Raw genomic sequence first — 18,083 nt, forward strand, 5'->3', positions numbered from 1 at the left:
CCCGGACAGACGACAGACACACGGGACAAAATGCTGACTCACACGGGGGTTGATGAAAAGGACAGCGGGTATCGATGGCTCAAGGTGCACTCCTGGCTCAAGGCAGAATCGACTCGGTCCGGTCCAGAGATGCGGGGAGGTATCGTCGCGCTGGGGGTGGCGGTGGCTTCTCTCTCCAGTCTCCAAGCTGAGGCGCATCTGACGTCACATCCGGCAAGCGGCTGCGTATATCCGGCGGGGAGTGACACGCCCTCGGCTCGTTAGCTCCGCCTCGTGGAATCGGCACGTTGCTTCTCATTGGGTGCGTGCGGGGGGGTTACTGGCTCCGCCCCTGACGAGGAGCTGACAGCCAGCCCCTTCGGGGTAACCCCGTGGAGCGCATGGTCTGGAGCTAATCGAGCCGGTGTGAGGACGCATCCTCCCCCGCTCCGCCGCCATCTCCTCTGTTGTTGTTGTAATTGTTGTTGTAGTTGTTGTTATTGTTGTTGTTTGGGGAAGAAGATGGGAGGAGGTATGGGAAGGTCCTAAACTCACTACTGGTGCCATATAATCACATTCTGGTGCAACGAAGAGTCATAATTAATGGAAACGAGGCCTTAACTGACATAGATTAAGAATAACTAGGAAGATGTCCGAAAGTTGTCTACGTGTGGTGCGGTGGACCTGGGCACGACATTTAATGGGGGAATAAGGGGAAGGTCGGCTCTACTGATTGTTATTTACATGCAATGGGACTAGGGAATGGGGGACTGGGGAAAGTTGGGGAGTATTGGAGAAAATAGGGGAATATTTACAAGCGGATATGGAGGCCAAATTCCATATTCGCAACAATATAATATATTATAAGTACTTTAAAATAGGGAGCGACTTTCCACCCACCCTGTATATATATAATTTCTAAATGTATATATATATGATATATATGTATGTATAAGCAAATGCACGCGCACAACACTCGACATGCTTCGGCACCTCTCAGGTGACACAGGTGATGTATTAATGACTTTACAACACCGTATATGGTTCGTCTATGACAGGTTAAATCATATCCTCATTCCGAGTTTATTTGTTTTACAGTCCAGACGTCAGACGTCTCGACGAACGTTTATAAAAAGCCGTTTACAACGGACATAGATCACCAAAGACTCCACCTGCGACTGTTGAGGACTGTTTGCAGTTTTTGTTTTGAAGTTACCTTTTCCCGTTTTTGTCGGTGTTTATCCCCGACGACGTTGGCGGTTGTACCAGTACTGCACAAGGTAAAGGAATTTTCAGTCGTGCTCTCACCGGGACCTGCTGGGTACGTTGAATGCTGCACCTGTTGGCACCTGTGCATTTTCATGTATTTATTTCTGTGTGTTCCGGTTGTTTTAATCTACATTTATGATCAGAGACTGTTTGTTTATATTGTATACTATACTATACTATACTATACTATACTATACTATACTGTATAAGTAATTATGTGCTTCATTGCACTTTATATTCATTTTGAGAGATTGCACATTTGTAAGATGTGTACTTGGTAAGTGTGAGATGCGTATTTAGTAAGTGTGAGATGCGTATTTATTAAGTGTGAGATGCGTATTTAGTAAGTGTGAGATGCGTATTTAGTAAGTGTGAGATGCGTATTTAGTAAGTGTGAGATGCGTATTTAGTAAGTGTGAGATGCGTATTTAGTAAGTGTGAGATGCGTATTTAGTAAGTGTGAGATGCGTATTTAGTAAGTGTGAGATGCGTATTTAGTAAGTGTGAGATGCGTATTTAGTACGTGTGAGATGCGTATTTAGTACGTGTGAGATGCGTATTTAGTACGTGTGAGATGCGTATTTAGTACGTGTGAGATGCGTATTTAGTACGTGTGAGATGCGTATTTAGTACGTGTGAGATGCGTATTTAGTACGTGTGAGATGCGTATTTAGTACGTGTGAGATGCGTATTTAGTACGTGTGAGATGCGTATTTAGTACGTGTGAGATGCGTATTTAGTACGTGTGAGATGCGTATTTAGTAAGTGTGAGATGCGTATTTAGTATGTGTGAGATGCGTATTTAGTACGTGTGAGATGCGTATTTCGTACGTGTGAGATGCGTATTTAGTAAGTGTGAGATGCGTATTTAGTAAGTGTGAGATGCGTATTTAGTAAGTGTGAGATGCGTATTTAGTAAGTGTGAGATGCGTATTTAGTAAGTGTGAGATGCGTATTTAGTACGTGTGAGATGCGTATTTAGTACGTGTGAGATGCGTATTTAGTAAGTGTGAGATGCGTATTTAGTAAGTGTGAGATGCGTATTTAGTAAGTGTGAGATGCGTATTTAGTAAGTGTGAGATGCGTATTTAGTAAGTGTGAGATGCGTATTTAGTAAGTGTGAGATGCGTATTTAGTAAGTGTGAGATGCGTATTTAGTAAGTGTGAGATGCGTATTTAGTAAGTGTGAGATGCGTATTTAGTAAGTGTGAGATGCGTATTTAGTAAGTGTGAGATGCGTATTTAGTAAGTGTGAGATGCGTATTTAGTAAGTGTGAGATGCGTATTTAGTAAGTGTGAGATGCGTATTTAGTAAGTGTGAGATGCGTATTTAGTAAGTGTGAGATGCGTATTTAGTAAGTGTGAGATGCGTATTTAGTAAGTGTGAGATGCGTATTTAGTAAGTGTGAGATGCGTATTTAGTACGTGTGAGATGCGTATTTAGTAAGTGTGAGATGCGTATTTAGTACGTGAGAGATGCGTATTTTGTGTAAGATGCGTATTTAGTAAGTGTGAGATGCGTATTTAGTAAGTGTGAGATGCGTATTTAGTAAGTGTGAGATGCGTATTTAGTAAGTGTGAGATGCGTATTTAGTAAGTGTGAGATGCGTATTTAGTAAGTGTGAGATGCGTATTTAGTAAGTGTGAGATGCGTATTTAGTAAGTGTGAGATGCGTATTTCGTAAGTGTGAGATGCGTATGTGGTGGGGATTATGCCCATTGCTAAAAAGGTGTGTGTGTGTGTGTGTGTGTGTGTGTGTGTGTGTGTGTGTGTGTGTGTGTGTGTGTGTGTGTGTGTGTGTGTGTGTGTGTGTGTGTGTGTGTGTGTGTGTGTGTGTGTGTGTGTGTGTGTGTGTGTGTGTGTGAATATATGTATACATATGCAATAATGACTGTACCTGAGTTGCTGTGTTATGATTTACACCAATCATAATACAAACAATTATTTTGCACAAATGTATTTGTTGTGTTTGTGATATTACATTTTTATAGGCAATTTAGGTTGAATGTTTTTTTTTTTTTTTTCAAGAAAGAACCCCTCAGCACATACCTAGGGGAGGGGTAGGTGCAGACTGGAAGTTTGGGACGATTACACCTGACCACCATGTAATTCAAAACACCTCACGTACAGATCACGTACAGATCATGAAGGAGGTGTCAAACACCTCACGTACAGATCACGCACACCTTGCCATACTTCTGTGTCTGTAAGGATCTAATAATTCATGACAAATCCAAGTTAAATCTAGATGGTATTCATAGAATACTTGCCCCACACCGTCAACTTGGTGCGAGCCAACTCTTCTGTTCTTTTTAAGGGTTTATTTTATTTTATTTGATCCAATATGGCTGCCAGACCACGTGACTGATGACATCATAAATTTACATTCTCCAACATAATTTTTGCGTCGATCACGCTCAATAAATTTCAAACTGGGATCGGACTGAGCGTTGTCAAATGTCATAATGACTTGTCAAATGTCAAATGACAAGTACTTGTCAAATTATGACGTCATAATGAAAGCACCAATGACGTCATCGTTAACGACACTTATCCCCCATGTCGACTTATTTTCAATGAGCTATGCTTCTTTTCTTTCTTTTTTTCTTTTTTTTGAATACAAGATCGATACTCATGAAAGAGCGAACATTAATCACACAAAAAGTCAAATCGACACATAAAACACAAAATAAGGGGAGCGGTAGACAAGATGGGGAGAGAGGGGGAAGGACACAAACGCAACATTTGAGAGCAGGGACATCGAGAGAAATGTGGGAGCGAGAGGGCTTGGGGGGGGGGGGGGGGGAGAGGTATAAAACATATGGACACTGCAAGGACTTCCAGGAGAGAAGTTGGAATTTCAAAAAACTTTATCTGGGGTGAATTAGCGGCGGTAGAAAAGATCAAGGTTTTGGATGGGGGAAGATAAGAGATGGTGGTGAACAGCTGTTTTAAAGACCTGGAGGGAGGAGTGGGATTGAGGGGAGTGGGGGAGTTTGTTCCAGAGGCGGGAGAAAAGGGGAATGAAAGAGTGAAGGTGAGCAGAGAGCCTAGATTTTGGCAGTTTAACCATAAGAGGGTTGCTGGCAGATCTTGTGCGACCTGTAGGAATATTTGAGGGACAGAGCACAGAGAGAGCTGGGGGAGCAAGGCCGGACAGGAGTCGGTAGAAGACAGAAAGACCACCAACCTGCCTGCGGTGAGTGAGTGAAATGCTCTCGGAGTTAGCTTCATCACAGGAGATTCCAATGATTCTGAAAGCTTTGGTTTCAACAGCGTGAAGCCGAGCGAGGTGTGAGGCAGGAGCACCGGCCCAGAGGGGGGAACAGTATTCCATTGAGCTGAGCTGCGAATGAAAGCCTTGTATGTGGTGAGGAGCTCAGGTGCGCCAAGGAAGGACTTCGCACGACGGAGGATGCCCAGTCGGCGACTGACTTTGGAGGCCAGCTTGGAAATGTGGTTTACCCAAGAAAGATCATGGCAGATAGTGAGACCCAAAAGCTTGCGCGACAGAACTTCATGGAGAGGATTGTTGAGAAAGTAGATGGGAGGGTTTTCCAGTCGGTCTTTTCGGAGAGACATAGTAAGAGCGTGAGATTTGTCAGGATTGAAAGACATGTTCCACTTGTTTGACCAGTCTGTGATTTTGTCCAGGTCTGCAGAGAGTGAGGAGGCTGCAGACTGCTGATCTGAGGGATGAGGAATGGGGCGGCAGAGAGTTGAGTCATCAGCAAAGAGATAGAGAGGATTTTCCAGAGAGTCGGAGAGATCATTGATGAAGACCAGAAATAGCACAAGGCCCAGAACACTACCTTGGGGAACTCCAGCCAGAACAGGAAGGGGAGATCCTGCCAGTTCATTTTTTTCCATGGAGCAGCTTCGCAGATCTAGAGGTCCACGCTTTTCGTGTTTTGCAAGATGGTGCCCATACCATGTGAGGTATGACATCATACGTATCACTGAAAATTTCTGCATGAGTAGTCACATACAATGGTGAAACTTTCGTTGCAATCGGACCAACGATTGCCACCGAGAAAATGAATTTCAAAAATGCGGACACATACGTTGCCAACCGATCGCTTTACCCCGCTTTTCGCTTGGCGAGTGCAGGGTGCAGTCGAGGGTGCGCCTGCGCAAATCCCCACGCTTCCCAACTAAAGCAAAGTTGAAAGATGGCAAAATGTTCCACTAGGAATGACTCCATATCAAATTATGACTTAAAAGAAACTTATTTGGACCTCTGTTACCCCAAGTCCCCACCCCCTGGGACATGAACCGGGGGGCTGGGGAGGGGGGGTCAAATCCAAAAAATCGTTACATAATCCATGCGTCCCCCTAATGCTGATTCCATATAAAAAGTTTCACTAAAAAATGTTTTAAATGTGCCCGTAATTGTATTTTTGGTATGCCACAGCGGCAAGGCCAAAATGATACTGCTCTCGCAACCTTCTTGCCATGTGATTGACATAAGCACCCCGTTTGTTGAATTTCTGCAAAACCATTTTGGTGGAGATAGCGTGACAGACAGACAATGAGACAGACAGACAATGAGACAAACAGACAATGAGACAGACGTAGCCGATCACAATATCCCTCCGGGTTTTTTTTGTTTGTTGTTGTTGTTTTTTAAGCATGGGGATGACTACCTACAGCTATAGCTAAATCCATTATAACCATTCTGGGATTCATTTTGAAAGCGACCTGAGGGCCAGAGTCAAAGACAGTAATCCACCATAAATTTGCATTTGCTATGGAGGAAGAATGGTGGAACATTACACATGTTACCAGCATTTCTTGCCTCCACAACAGCAAGGCTCATGGAAGAGCAAAGTTAAATAGATAGTGGGGTAGGGGAGTAACAATTGAGCATGAGCAAGAGAATAAAATGATCAGGAAAGGAAAAGAAAGGAAGGAAGGAAGAGGAAGAGGAAGGAAACAATAAAATCAGCAAGTAAGACGGTTAGGCTAGACAGGGTTGATGGGGTTGATGGGGGTAATAGACATCATGGGTGAGGATGGGGGAAGGCATGAAGAAGCGGGACATGTTGTTGCATAGCCCCGGATAGTTCTCTCAATCAAGCCCACAGCACAGAGACAGCTGATCGATCTCGCAGGAGAGACCCAGAGATCCCCTACATCCAGGATGGTGTACTCCCGTCTTCACAAATTCCCGGCCGAGAGAGAGAGAGAGACAGACAAGAGAGAGAGAGACAGACAAGAGAGAGAGAGACAGACAAGAGGGAGAGAGAGAGAGACAGACAAGAGGGAGAGAGAGAGACAGACAAGAGGGAGAGAGAGAGACAGACAAGAGGGAGACAGACAGACAAGAGGGAGACAGACAGACAAGAGGGAGACAAGAGGGAAAGGGTCGGTCCATGGGGACCAATCAGCACTCTGACCATGACCGCACCGCCATGATCAAACCGGGAAGCAGGGAATAATGGGGAAAATTTGGCCACAGACTTGCGTTGGGTGGTACAACCACCGCGAAGAGGCGTCATTGATATTTATGGGACAAACTGTTAGTATAATGATGGTGACATGCTGTAGAAATGAAATAAATGCTTGTGAAGTTCATTTCCTTCCGGACCTCATACTTTTAGTCGTGTGGGCTCGGACACTGCGACGTCACGCCGCTAACTTTCGTCATGGAAGTACTTGTGCCTGCAAACAGCTTCCCAACTAAAACCACTTCCTATCGAAACCTTGAAACACATCGATGCTTCCCCATCAATGCAGGTCACTGACTGTTTTACCCAAATCCTTAGGGTACAAGTGTAATCAACTGTCATCCTTAATTGAAATTTGCTTCAGGGGGTTGAAAGTAGAAAATGACTCCAATCAAGGCCTCAACTTCTCCAGTTTTGTTATGTGGTTTGGTCCTGACGGGTCATTGTTTATTGTTTGATGATGAAGGCATTGTTACAAAAGCCTTGGGCAAACTTGGCAGCAGTAACTTCATACCCTAGCACCATCTTGTTTATTCTCATGACATTAATTACCAGCGCTGTCGTGCGTTCACGTAGACTCTTCAGCTACATTACTTTTGTGTGATGCTTCTTGGAATTGGAATGTCCTTCCTGGAGCAGCCCATTTGTTAATGGAAGCTTTGTGTGTATCTAACTCGTGCTGTCCTGTGACAATAGAAAACGTGACTCAACGCAGCAGACATTCAAGAAGCGCACTTTAGAGCAGAGGCAAAGTCCACGCGGGTTGGAGCTTGCTCACCCAACATGCGGAGCGATGGAGATACATTTTCGAAGGAGTCTGGACACTTGTTTGAAATATTTCAAAAAGCTCACTCGTTCCAGGGCACGCTTCAGGTGTTCGATGAGCTCTGCCAGCACCTGGGCTTGCAAATGAAGGGGAATGGAGACCCCAGAGTGTTCTACTCTCATCTCAAGGAGTCGTTGGACCATTGGAAGGCTCGGGCTCTGTGGAACCAGTTGGATAAACGAGCAGTGCATGAAGAGTATCATGGGGGTCAAGCCTGCTCTGGCACCAAGGTGAAGTTGTGTGTTTATTTTTTACGTATTTATTTGCTTATTACAAAATAGCTTGGTATGAGGATTAGTAGGTAGTGATGGTGATTTGGGGGTGGGGAGGGAGTGGTGATGTCTTATCCATTATTAGCCCCAGTTGGACTTCGTCCGAAACGGGGGCTTATGGATTGGGTCTTGTCCGTCTGTCCATCCGTACGTGAATGACTGATCGTTTTAAGGCCATTTTCCCCGCTAGAGCGGGGGTTAGCCTTGCGGGCCCCATGACAATCATGGTTCCCTGTTTGAGGCAATGTTTTTATGGCCGGATGCCCTTCCTGACGCCAACCCTTGGTCACGCTCTTACGATGCGCAGGGATATTATGCAACCGTACGTGAATATGCAACCATATCGCACACATGTGTGATGTATGGACCGATTTTGTTCATACTTGGCATAAAAACAATACATGATGGTATACATGCACACATCATTTTGTTTCACGATGCGATCAAAGATGGCCGACTGGCCACCATGTTAGTTCGTTGTAAAAAGATCCAATGTTGAACACGTCTTCAACCATTTCTCAGAGAAGCATTCACTGATCTTGTTGAAACTTGGCAAACAGATAATGAATGATGGCTTACATATGCACGCCATTTTGTTTCGCGATCAGATTCAATATGGCCGACTTGCAGCCATTTCGTTAGTTAAACGTGTCCCCAATCATTTCTCGGAGATGCATGGTCCGATTTTGCCCAAACTTGGCCCATGCACAGTACATGATGGCATATGTGTGAACCTCCCTTTATTTTGCGATCTGATCAAAAATGGCCGACTGGTAGACTGGCAGCCATTTTAGTTGTAAAAAATATCCGGTATTGAACACGTCCTCAACCATTTCTCAGAAATGCATTTACCGATCTTGTTAAAACTTGGCAAACATATAATGAATGAAGGACTTACAAATGCATGTCATTTATTTTCGCGATCAGATCCAAGATGGCCGACTGGCCACCATGTAAGTTAGTTGTAAAAAGATCCAATGTTGAACACGTCTTCAACCATTTCTCAGAGAAGCATTCACTGATCTTGTTGAAACTTGGCAAACAGATAATGAATGATGGCTTACATATGCACGCCATTTTGTTTCGCGATCAGATTCAATATGGCCGACTTGCAGCCATTTCGTTAGTTAAACGTGTCCCCAATCATTTCTCGGAGATGCATGGTCCGATTTTGCCCAAACTTGGCCCATGCACAGTACATGATGGCATATGTGTGAACCTCCCTTTATTTTGCGATCTGATCAAAAATGGCCGACTGGTAGACTGGCAGCCATTTTAGTTGTAAAAAATATCCGGTATTGAACACGTCCTCAACCATTTCTCAGAAATGCATTTACCGATCTTGTTAAAACTTGGCAAACATATAATGAATGAAGGACTTACAAATGCATGTCATTTATTTTCGCGATCAGATCCAAGATGGCCGACTGGCCACCATGTAAGTTAGTTGTAAAAAGATCCAATGTTGAACACGTCTTCAACCATTTCTCAGAGAAGCATTCACTGATCTTGTTGAAACTTGGCAAACAGATAATGAATGATGGCTTACATATGCACGCCATTTTGTTTCGCGATCAGATTCAATATGGCCGACTTGCAGCCATTTCGTTAGTTAAACGTGTCCCCAATCATTTCTTGGAGATGCATGGTCCGATTTTGCTCAAACTTGGCACAAGCACAGTACATGATGGCATATGTGTGCACCTCCCTTTATTTTGCGATCCGATCAAAAATGGCCAACTGGTAGACTGGCGGCTATTTTAGTTGTAAAAAATATCCGGTATTGAACACGTCCTCAACCATTTCTCAGAAATAAATTTGCCGATCTTGTTAAAACTTGGCAAACATATAATGAATGAAGGACTTACAAATGCATGTCATTTATTTTCGTGATCAGATCCAAGATGGCCGACTGTCAGCCATTTTGTTACTTAAATGTGTCCTCAACCATTTCTCGGAGATGCATGGATCAATTTTGTTTAAACTTCACACTAGTACAGTACATGAGAGTATGCATATGCAGCAGATATTGTTTTGTAATCCGACCAAATATGGCCGAGTGGTGGCATTTAACTCCATACAAAAAAGTTGCTACAACCACAGCGGCTGACATTTTATGTCTTTCTCCTTGTTTCTTTTGAAACACGAAATACAACACGTGGACGAGATTGTTCTCAAAAATTGTGATCACATCAATTGCATAATAATTTTCCAAATGTTTTATTTTGTCTTTCTTATGCGGAATGTATCCTACGAACAATTTTTTTTTTCCCATATACGCTATGTTAAAATTTCCTTCTGACAATTTGAGGTCCATTTAATTATTTCAGTGTGGGGGAGGATTGTAGTCCAAACTTTCTGCCATACGTCCATTCATAATAAATAGATGTTCCTATGAATGACTTTATGAGCCTGTTGCTTCCAAGCCTCACCCCACCCCAAACTCTTCTGACAATGAAGAATGCTATTTTGTCATTGTTTCCAAATGGATATCGAAAATTATTCTCTGTTTGCTGACATTTGATGTAGCCGTAAATAGATTAGTATATGACCTCTTTCTTTATTGCAATCTAATTTGAAATAATACTTGCAGTGCCTGGTTATAGGTGCAGGACCATGTGGCCTGAGGATGGCCATCGAGATGGCCTTGCTTGGGGCAACAACAGTCGTTGTGGAGAAACGTGAAGATTTCTTACGCAACAACGTTTTGCATTTGTGGCCTTTCAACATCCATGATCTACGTGAGCTTGGAGCCAAGACCTTCTACGGAAAGTTTTGTGCTGGTTCAATTGACCATATAAGTAAGTATGGCTAGAGCTTTTGGAGGTTTTAGTCTCATTGAGGTTGCGTACGATTTAGGACTACTACTACTAATACTAATAATACTAATACGACTAATACTACTAATACTACTAATACTACTAATAATACTAATAATACTAATACTACTAATACTACTACACCTGCTACTCCAAACATTTTCGACCATTTTTACACCATTTTGTGTCAGTTTTGTGCAAACCCAAACGCTTCATGTCTTTCTTGACATTTTCAATCCATGTCTTTTTAGGACGTCCTCTCTGCTTTTTTTTTTCCCTCCACCACGAACTTTATTGCTTTCTTTACAGCGTCATCTTCTGACCTTCGTTGCACATGTCTGCACCAAGCAGGTGTTGTCGCCCTAAGTTCTTCTTCACCAATGTTGTTTTTTTCTTTTTTTTTCTTTATTATCCCTTCCTGATTTCTGAGCTCCAGTTGGACCCGCTGCCTCTACTTTTTAAAATTTTCTAATAACTGATTCAACTTCTTGTTCACACACGTATCTCTTCTTCTTGATCTCTAACTGTATCACAATCGGGACATTTTCCCATTCGGTTTCTTCATTCAAGATTTTGTTTGTCAAGATTTTGTTCGGTCATTTATATTTTGTTTGTCTTGTTGATTTGTTTGTGAAATAAATGTTAGCTCTCCACGAGCCTCGATTCAGTATACAAAAAAAAAAAGAAGAGCTTCTCAAAGTTGAAAATGTAAATCTCTTCTGCTACTTATTTTAAGCTTTTCCCCACATTGTTCATACACTTTGTTCTTTGGTATCGCCATTTCCTCCTTCATGTCCTTCATCAAACTTTTATAATCTTGAGGATTTTTACTTTTTTGTCATTTGTATTCTTATTTTTCTGTTCGACAACTTCTTGAAACACTACCATGTTTCTCGTTCCTTTTGAAACCTGCCAATGGTTAATCCACAAATATTGCTGGTTCTCTTCATCCAACACATGGAGGATGGAAAATCTACATCTTTACAAGTTACAAACTTTATCTAATTAGCTCACCTGGAACAACGTTCCTGGGAGCTTATGCGATGGCGCGTCGTCAGTCCGTCCATCCGTAAACACTTGTGACCTCTTCTCTGAAACCGAGGAAGGGATTGTGACCAAAGTTGGCACAAATGGTATTTGTTGTGTTGTGACTAAAGTTTGTTCATGGCATTCAAAAAAATCCGGCCCTAAAGGGGTTCACTAGGGGCGTTTTCCCCCCAAAATAGGTATTTTTTGTTTTGTTTGTTTGCTTAAAGTCTTATGATTGTTAGTATGATTCTACATGCTGCCCTGTCTTCTAGCCATTGAAATTGGTTCATTGATAGGTATTGTGAGAGCCTTTCACTCGCTCACCGCAGGCAGGTTGGTGGTCTTTCTGTCTTCTACCGACTCCTCTCCGGCCTTGCTCCTCCAGCTCTCTCTGTGCTCTGTCCCCCAAATATTCCTACAGGTCGCACAAGATCTGCCTGCAACCCTCTTCTGGTTAAACTACCAAAATCAAGACTCTCTGCTCAACTTCACTCCTTCATTCCTCTTTTCTCCCGCCTCTGGAACAAACTCCCACACTCCCTTCAATCCCACTCCTCCCTCCAGGTCTTTAAAACACCTGTTCCCCACCATCTCTTATCTACCCCTATCCAAAACCTTGATCTTTTCTACCCCCGTTAATTCACCACAGATCCACTCTTCTGAAATACCAACTTATTTCCTGGAAGTCCTTGCAGTGTCCATATGTTTTATACCTCTCCCACCCCCACCCCCCTTCCCACGCGTCCTCCCCCAAAGCCCTCTCCCTCCCACAGATCTTTCGATGTCCCTGTTCTCTGCTGTTGTTCTTGTGTGCTTCCCCCTCTCTCCCCATCTTGTCTACCGCTCCCTTTATTTCGCGTCTTATGTGTCCGTTTGTTTTTTTTTGTCATTAAGGTTATGTCTTACATGAGCCTCGATCTTGTATACAAAAAAAAAAGTGTTTAAAATACGTTTTAGTCAGTGTAGTACACTGCGTTATTCTACCAGGTGAGCGCCCAGGGGTATTGCCCCTATTTGTTTCAGATCCTCTTGAAATTCTCTAGTTTTCACATCTTCGGCTTTCAAACTTTTAAATGCGGATTTTACTTGGACCTTGATTTTCTTTCCTTTTGCAATATAAGAACCTCTAACTATCATAGATGCCGAGTCAAACATTCTTACCTCTCTATTACTTTCACACTGCTTACCATTCCTTTAATGCAAATAGCAATAAAGCTACTTCTTCGTTTGCAGCTTATTACTTGAACCAAACCTTCTCGTTCATCTCAAAATGATTAAGACTGATGTGATACCCTGATACTATTCATGTACAATCAATTTAACTGATTTTAATGGGAAAATGCGTTTTGGGGAATGTTTGTTCACATATTACCTTGCGGGTTATTGTGTGGTTCTGTTCTGACAGGTATACGACAACTGCAGCTGATACTGCTGAAAGTATGTCTCATTTTGGGTGTGAAGGTCCACAGCAACACGGCCTTTGTTAATCTCTTGGAGCCTTCTGAAGGTGAAGTCTCATTTTTCTGCCCCTGCCCGGTTTACCTTGTTCGTTAGCCCGTCCTCCGCGCAGCGGGAGACTGGCTTTTGCAATCGCTTCTGTTTGTCTGTCTGTCTGTGTCTGTCTGGGCCGTATCTTTTTTACCATTTGAGTTTTGTCATCAAATTTTCAACGAATCGTTATTACGAGACTATGGAGAAGGTAAATTAATAATTTGGGCAAAAGGTCAAAAGGTCAAAGGTCATCATCACATAAAATCATCAATTTTCATCCGATTGACCTGAAATTTAAAGAATTTGCATATCGGGTCACTGAATAGCTTCACAAATCAAAATCTAGGAGTCTATTGGGTTGTTGTGTTTTTTAGATCAAAAGTTTATAGGTCAAGGCTGCATAAAATCATCAATTTTCATTTTGTATTTTGTTTGTAACTGTTTCCGTTATGTTGAGCGAGACGGGCGCAGACGGGCTTTGCATTTTCAGATGTTTTCTCGTTTGTTTATTTATTTTCTAATTAATTAATTTAATATTTTGTCCCATTTAATTTGGTGCCATGCATTGGACTGTGTTGTGCTTCCATTTGATCATGTGGCACTTGATGCTAGGACCCAATGTTCAATTGCTAAGAACTTTCAGTGGTTGAAATTGTACTTGGACATTTATTGCTAACAAAACTAACTTGTCATGAAAGACATTCCACGTGACCAACAATAATGACCACATCTGATTGGTCTGACTGATATTATGGACGTTAAGCCGGGCATCTGGTCTGCCGGCATTAATTAATTGATGGATGTCAATGAAGACCCCGACATGTCGTGAGCAAAGAAGAGTGAAGTTATCAAAGCATCCTGAACAAGTTACAAATTCCTGCCCTGACTTGAGTCGAACGTTAGGACTTGCCAGCCGGTTCATGAAAGACTTGGGCCAAGCTACTCCTGGCCAACTGTGGGAATAATTGTGGCCGTTGAAGGAGAAGAAGAGTTGTCCTGGGTCTTGCCAGGTTGGAATTGCTCCTTTTTTTTTTTTTTTTTTTTTTTGTATACTGAATCGAGGCTCGTGAAAGAGCTAACATTTATTTCACAAACAAAACAACCAGACAAACAAAATATACAAAAAGAGGGAGCGGAAGACAAGATGGGGAGAGAAGGAGTAAATTGGACGAGTCTCACTTTGTCACTTGTGGTGTAGGAGATTTATTTTGAGACCATTTTTGTGACGTCATTGACAAAATAGACTGCAGAATGCTGCTGGAAGAAAGGCAGTCCACAGAATTTTGGTTTCGTGTTCAAGGTTTTGCAGCATCTTACCTACAATTTTTGTTTCAGGTGTCGGTTGGAGGGCAAAGATAAACCCTGACAACCATTCGCTTTCTTCTTTCGAATTTGATGTGATCATTGGTGCAGATGGAGCCAACAGCACGCTCAAAGGTTTGTGAACTGTTTTTACGGAGCATTATGGCGATATTTACAGATAAATTTACAAATCTACCACCCTATCCAATACACGTGTGTACACACACACACACACACACACACACACACACACACACACACACACACACACACACACACACCAGACAGAACTAGCATGGAAATCGGTAGAGAGTGCATACCTCTGCCAGACTGAACAGCTTACGTTTTGTATCCCACTGATGGGATAGATCTGAATCCGACATGAACCAAAATCTAATTGGCTTGTTTTTGTCTCCTATAACCAACTCGTCCAACAAGTTTTGTCATAAGTCAACCACAACTTTTTGAAATATGATCTATATCGTTTTTTGAACCTTTCACTCAATGGTGAAGAATCACTTTAAAAATTTCAAATCCGGATCTTTAACAAAATCTCATCATTTCGTCTTTTTCCCATATCGAACCTCTCCACTAAATTTCGGCCGAATCAGAATCTGTCCGCAACTTTTTGAGATATCTTGGTCACAAACAAAAAAAAAACAAGAAGACGACATGCCACCCCCTCCCTCACTCCCCAAAGAAAAGGTTGCCATTGATCCATCAAATTGTCCATTTCATCACGATTAAAATTGACGGTCTTGACCAAGGCTCGGGTTAATAGGATGAAAAGTGAAGATTTTTCAGATGAAAATTGATGATTTTGGAAGTTTGACCGAGAGTTGACCTTTGACCTTTTGACCTCAAAATAGTTGGTTGCCCAATTCAGTGAGGCACTATGCAAATGCTGTTAAATTTTCAATTCAATCGGATGAAAATTGATTATTTTTTCAGAGGAAAATTGATGATTTTGGAAATGTTACCTCGAGTTGACCTTTCACTTTTTGACCTCAAAATAGTTGGTTGCCCAATTTAGTGACTCGATATGCAATTGCTGTTCAATTTTCAAGTCAATTGGAGGAAAAATGGCGATTTTAGAAATTTGACCTCCAGATCACCTTTGACCTTTGACCTCAAAATCAATAGGCTTCTCAATTGTGACGACCTCTACGACTTGGTGAAGTTTCGCGACGATCGGTTTAGAATTGTGACCTGTAGGTGAATGACAGAATGAATGAAAAATCACTCATGGAGTGACACTTGGCAAAACAGAATAAAGTAGAATAGCACTCAGTAGGGCATCCATTTTACCTCACAATTAATTGGTGGTTGAATTCTGTGACCTGATTTGCACATAGTCTTCGAATTTTAAGTTAATCGGATGGAAATTGACAATTTTTGAAATTTGGCCTATGTTGACCTTTTGACCTATGTTGACTTAAAAAATAGTTGGTGGTTGGTTTCACTAACCTGATATGAAAATCCTATTGAGATGTCAAGTCAATCAGATGAAAATTAAGGATTTTAGAAATTTGAGAAAAGTGGTTGACCTTTGACCGATCTGATCTGCAAAATAGTTGGTGGTTGAATTGAGTTCACCGATAGTAAATCCTATTCAAATTTCAAGTCAATCGGATGAAAATTGAGGATTTTAGAAATTTGAGAAAAGTGTTTGACCTTTGGCCTATGTCGACCTATGTTGACCTCAGAAATAGTTTGTGGTTTAATTCAGTTTGCTAATATGAAAATGAAAATCCTATTCAAATTTAAAGGCAATCGGATGAAAATTGAGTATTTTAGAAATTAGAAAATGTTGACCTTTTGGCCTATGTTGACATTTTGGCCTATGTTGACCTTTTGGTCTATGTTGACCTCAAAAATAGTTGGTGGTTGAATTAAGTTCGCCGAGATGTAAATCCTTTTCAAATATCAATTCAATCGGATGAAAATTGAGGATTTTAGAAATTTGCAAAAAGCGGTTGAACTTTGGCCTATGTTGACCTTTTGACCTCAAATATAAATAGGATTCTGTCGGACCACCAACTCTACCGTTTGGTGAAGTTTCGTAAAGATCGCTTGAAAATTGTGACCCGTAGGCAAGTATAAGTGAGCGGACAAATAAACACATCAACACACAAACAAACACACAAACCGGAGTGATCAACAAATTTTTTTTGCCAAGTAATCACAAACGCAACCGACCAACATACTGGAACAATCTTTGATTTTGCAACTAACAAACAGACGGACAGGGATGAAATCATAACTTCCATCCACCTTCGGTCGCAGAGGTAACTACATCCTGCTGGGATAAACTAATCGGCCTTTTCCGTTAAATTTTTTTTTTTTTGATAAAGTATTTGCTGAATTTAAATTGAAATTACATAAATGTAAAACAGTTCTTTACTTGTTTATTAATTCATATTTATCTTGTAGGTTTCAAAAGCAGGGAGTTTCGTGGGAAATTAGCAATCGGCATCACAGCAAACTTTGTGAACAACCACACACCAGCCGAATTGCAGGTGGAGGAGATCAGTGGAGTCGCTTACATTTTCAACCAACAATTCTTTCACCGCCTTCGAGAAGCTACTGGTGAGTTCTGTGTTAAGTTGCGGTCATGTTCTGGTGTTTGCCACTCATTCTTGCACGTATACACAAATGTACGCACTCCTCCATTTTGTTTCAGGTATAGACTTGGAGAACATCGTGTATTACAACGATGAAACTCATTACTTTGTGATGACTGCCAAGAAACAGAGCCTCATCAACAAGGGCGTGTTGCTGCAGGTATGACATTGCAAGCCAGGACATTCACTTTTCTCCTTTTGTAACTAAACAATACCATGTGATCTGTGTCGACTTTGTTCGGTGACGACACAGTACTTATACTTTTTTTTCTGTTTGTTTTTTTGTATACAAGATCGAGGCTCGTGAAAGAGCTAACATTAATCACACAAAAAATCAAACAGACACATAAAACATATAATAAGGGGAGTGGTAGACAAGATGGGGAGAGAGAGGGAAGCACACAAGTACAACAGTAGAGAAATTGCACATCGGGAGATCTGTGGGAGGGAGAGGACTTGGGGGGAGGAGGCGTGGGAAGGGGGGGGGGGGGGAGGGGTGGGAGAGGTATAAAACACATGGACACTGCAAGGACTTCCAGGAAAGAAGTTAGGAAGTTGGTATTTCAAAAATGTGGATCTGGGGTGAATTAGCGGGGGTAGAAAAGATCAAGGTTTTGGATGGGGGAAGATAAGAGATGGTGGTGAACAGCTGTTTTAAAGACCTGGAGGGAGAAGTGGGATTGAAGAGAGTGAGGGAGTTTGTTCCAGAGGCGGGAGAAAAGGGGAATGAAAGAGGGAAGGAGAGCAGAGAGTGTTGATTTTGGCAGTTTGACCATAAGAGGGTTGCTGGCAGATCTTGTGCGACCTGTAGGAATATTTGGGGGACAGAGCACAGAGAGCTGGTGGAGCAAGGCCGGAGAGGAGTCGGTAGAAGACAGAAAGACCACCAACCTGCCTGCGGTGAGTGAGTGAAAGGCCCTCGGAGTTAGCTTCATCGTGGGAGATTCCAATGATTCTGAACACTTTGGTTTCAACAGCGTGAAGCCGCGCTATGTGTGAGGCAGGGGCACCGGCCCAGAGG

The 18,083-nt window shown here is 42.2% G+C and overlaps 1 protein-coding gene across 9 annotated transcripts in view; it reads left to right on the forward strand.

The window, feature by feature from the left end:
- The first annotated feature begins 1,032 nt into the window (after positions 1-1,032).
- The window catches only part of LOC137433011 (F-actin-monooxygenase mical1), a 99,457-nt gene continuing 82,406 nt past the window's right edge, over positions 1,033-18,083 (forward strand). For 5 of the 9 annotated variants that reach the window (XR_010985619.2, XR_013624420.1, XR_013624421.1 and 2 more), the window contains exons 1-7: positions 1,167-1,300; positions 7,396-7,755; positions 10,391-10,598; positions 13,051-13,152; positions 14,472-14,573; positions 16,872-17,027; positions 17,122-17,222. Coding sequence is in view for 4 of the 9 variants with exons in the window: in XM_068125384.2 (XP_067981485.2) it covers positions 7,483-7,755; positions 10,391-10,598; positions 13,051-13,152; positions 14,472-14,573; positions 16,872-17,027; positions 17,122-17,222 (942 nt within the window). In the remaining 5 variants the exon portion in view is untranslated. Of the gene's footprint in view, positions 1,301-7,395; positions 7,756-10,390; positions 10,599-13,050; positions 13,153-14,471; positions 14,574-16,871; positions 17,028-17,121; positions 17,223-18,083 lie in introns of all 9 variants that reach the window. The other 4 variants (XM_068125383.2, XM_068125385.2, XM_068125384.2 and 1 more) reach the window with 3 other exon arrangements.

This window comes from Myxine glutinosa, chromosome 8, assembly GCF_964187855.1.
Source record: "Myxine glutinosa chromosome 8, kmMyxGlut1.1, whole genome shotgun sequence".
Lineage (NCBI taxonomy): Eukaryota > Metazoa > Chordata > Myxini > Myxiniformes > Myxinidae > Myxine > Myxine glutinosa.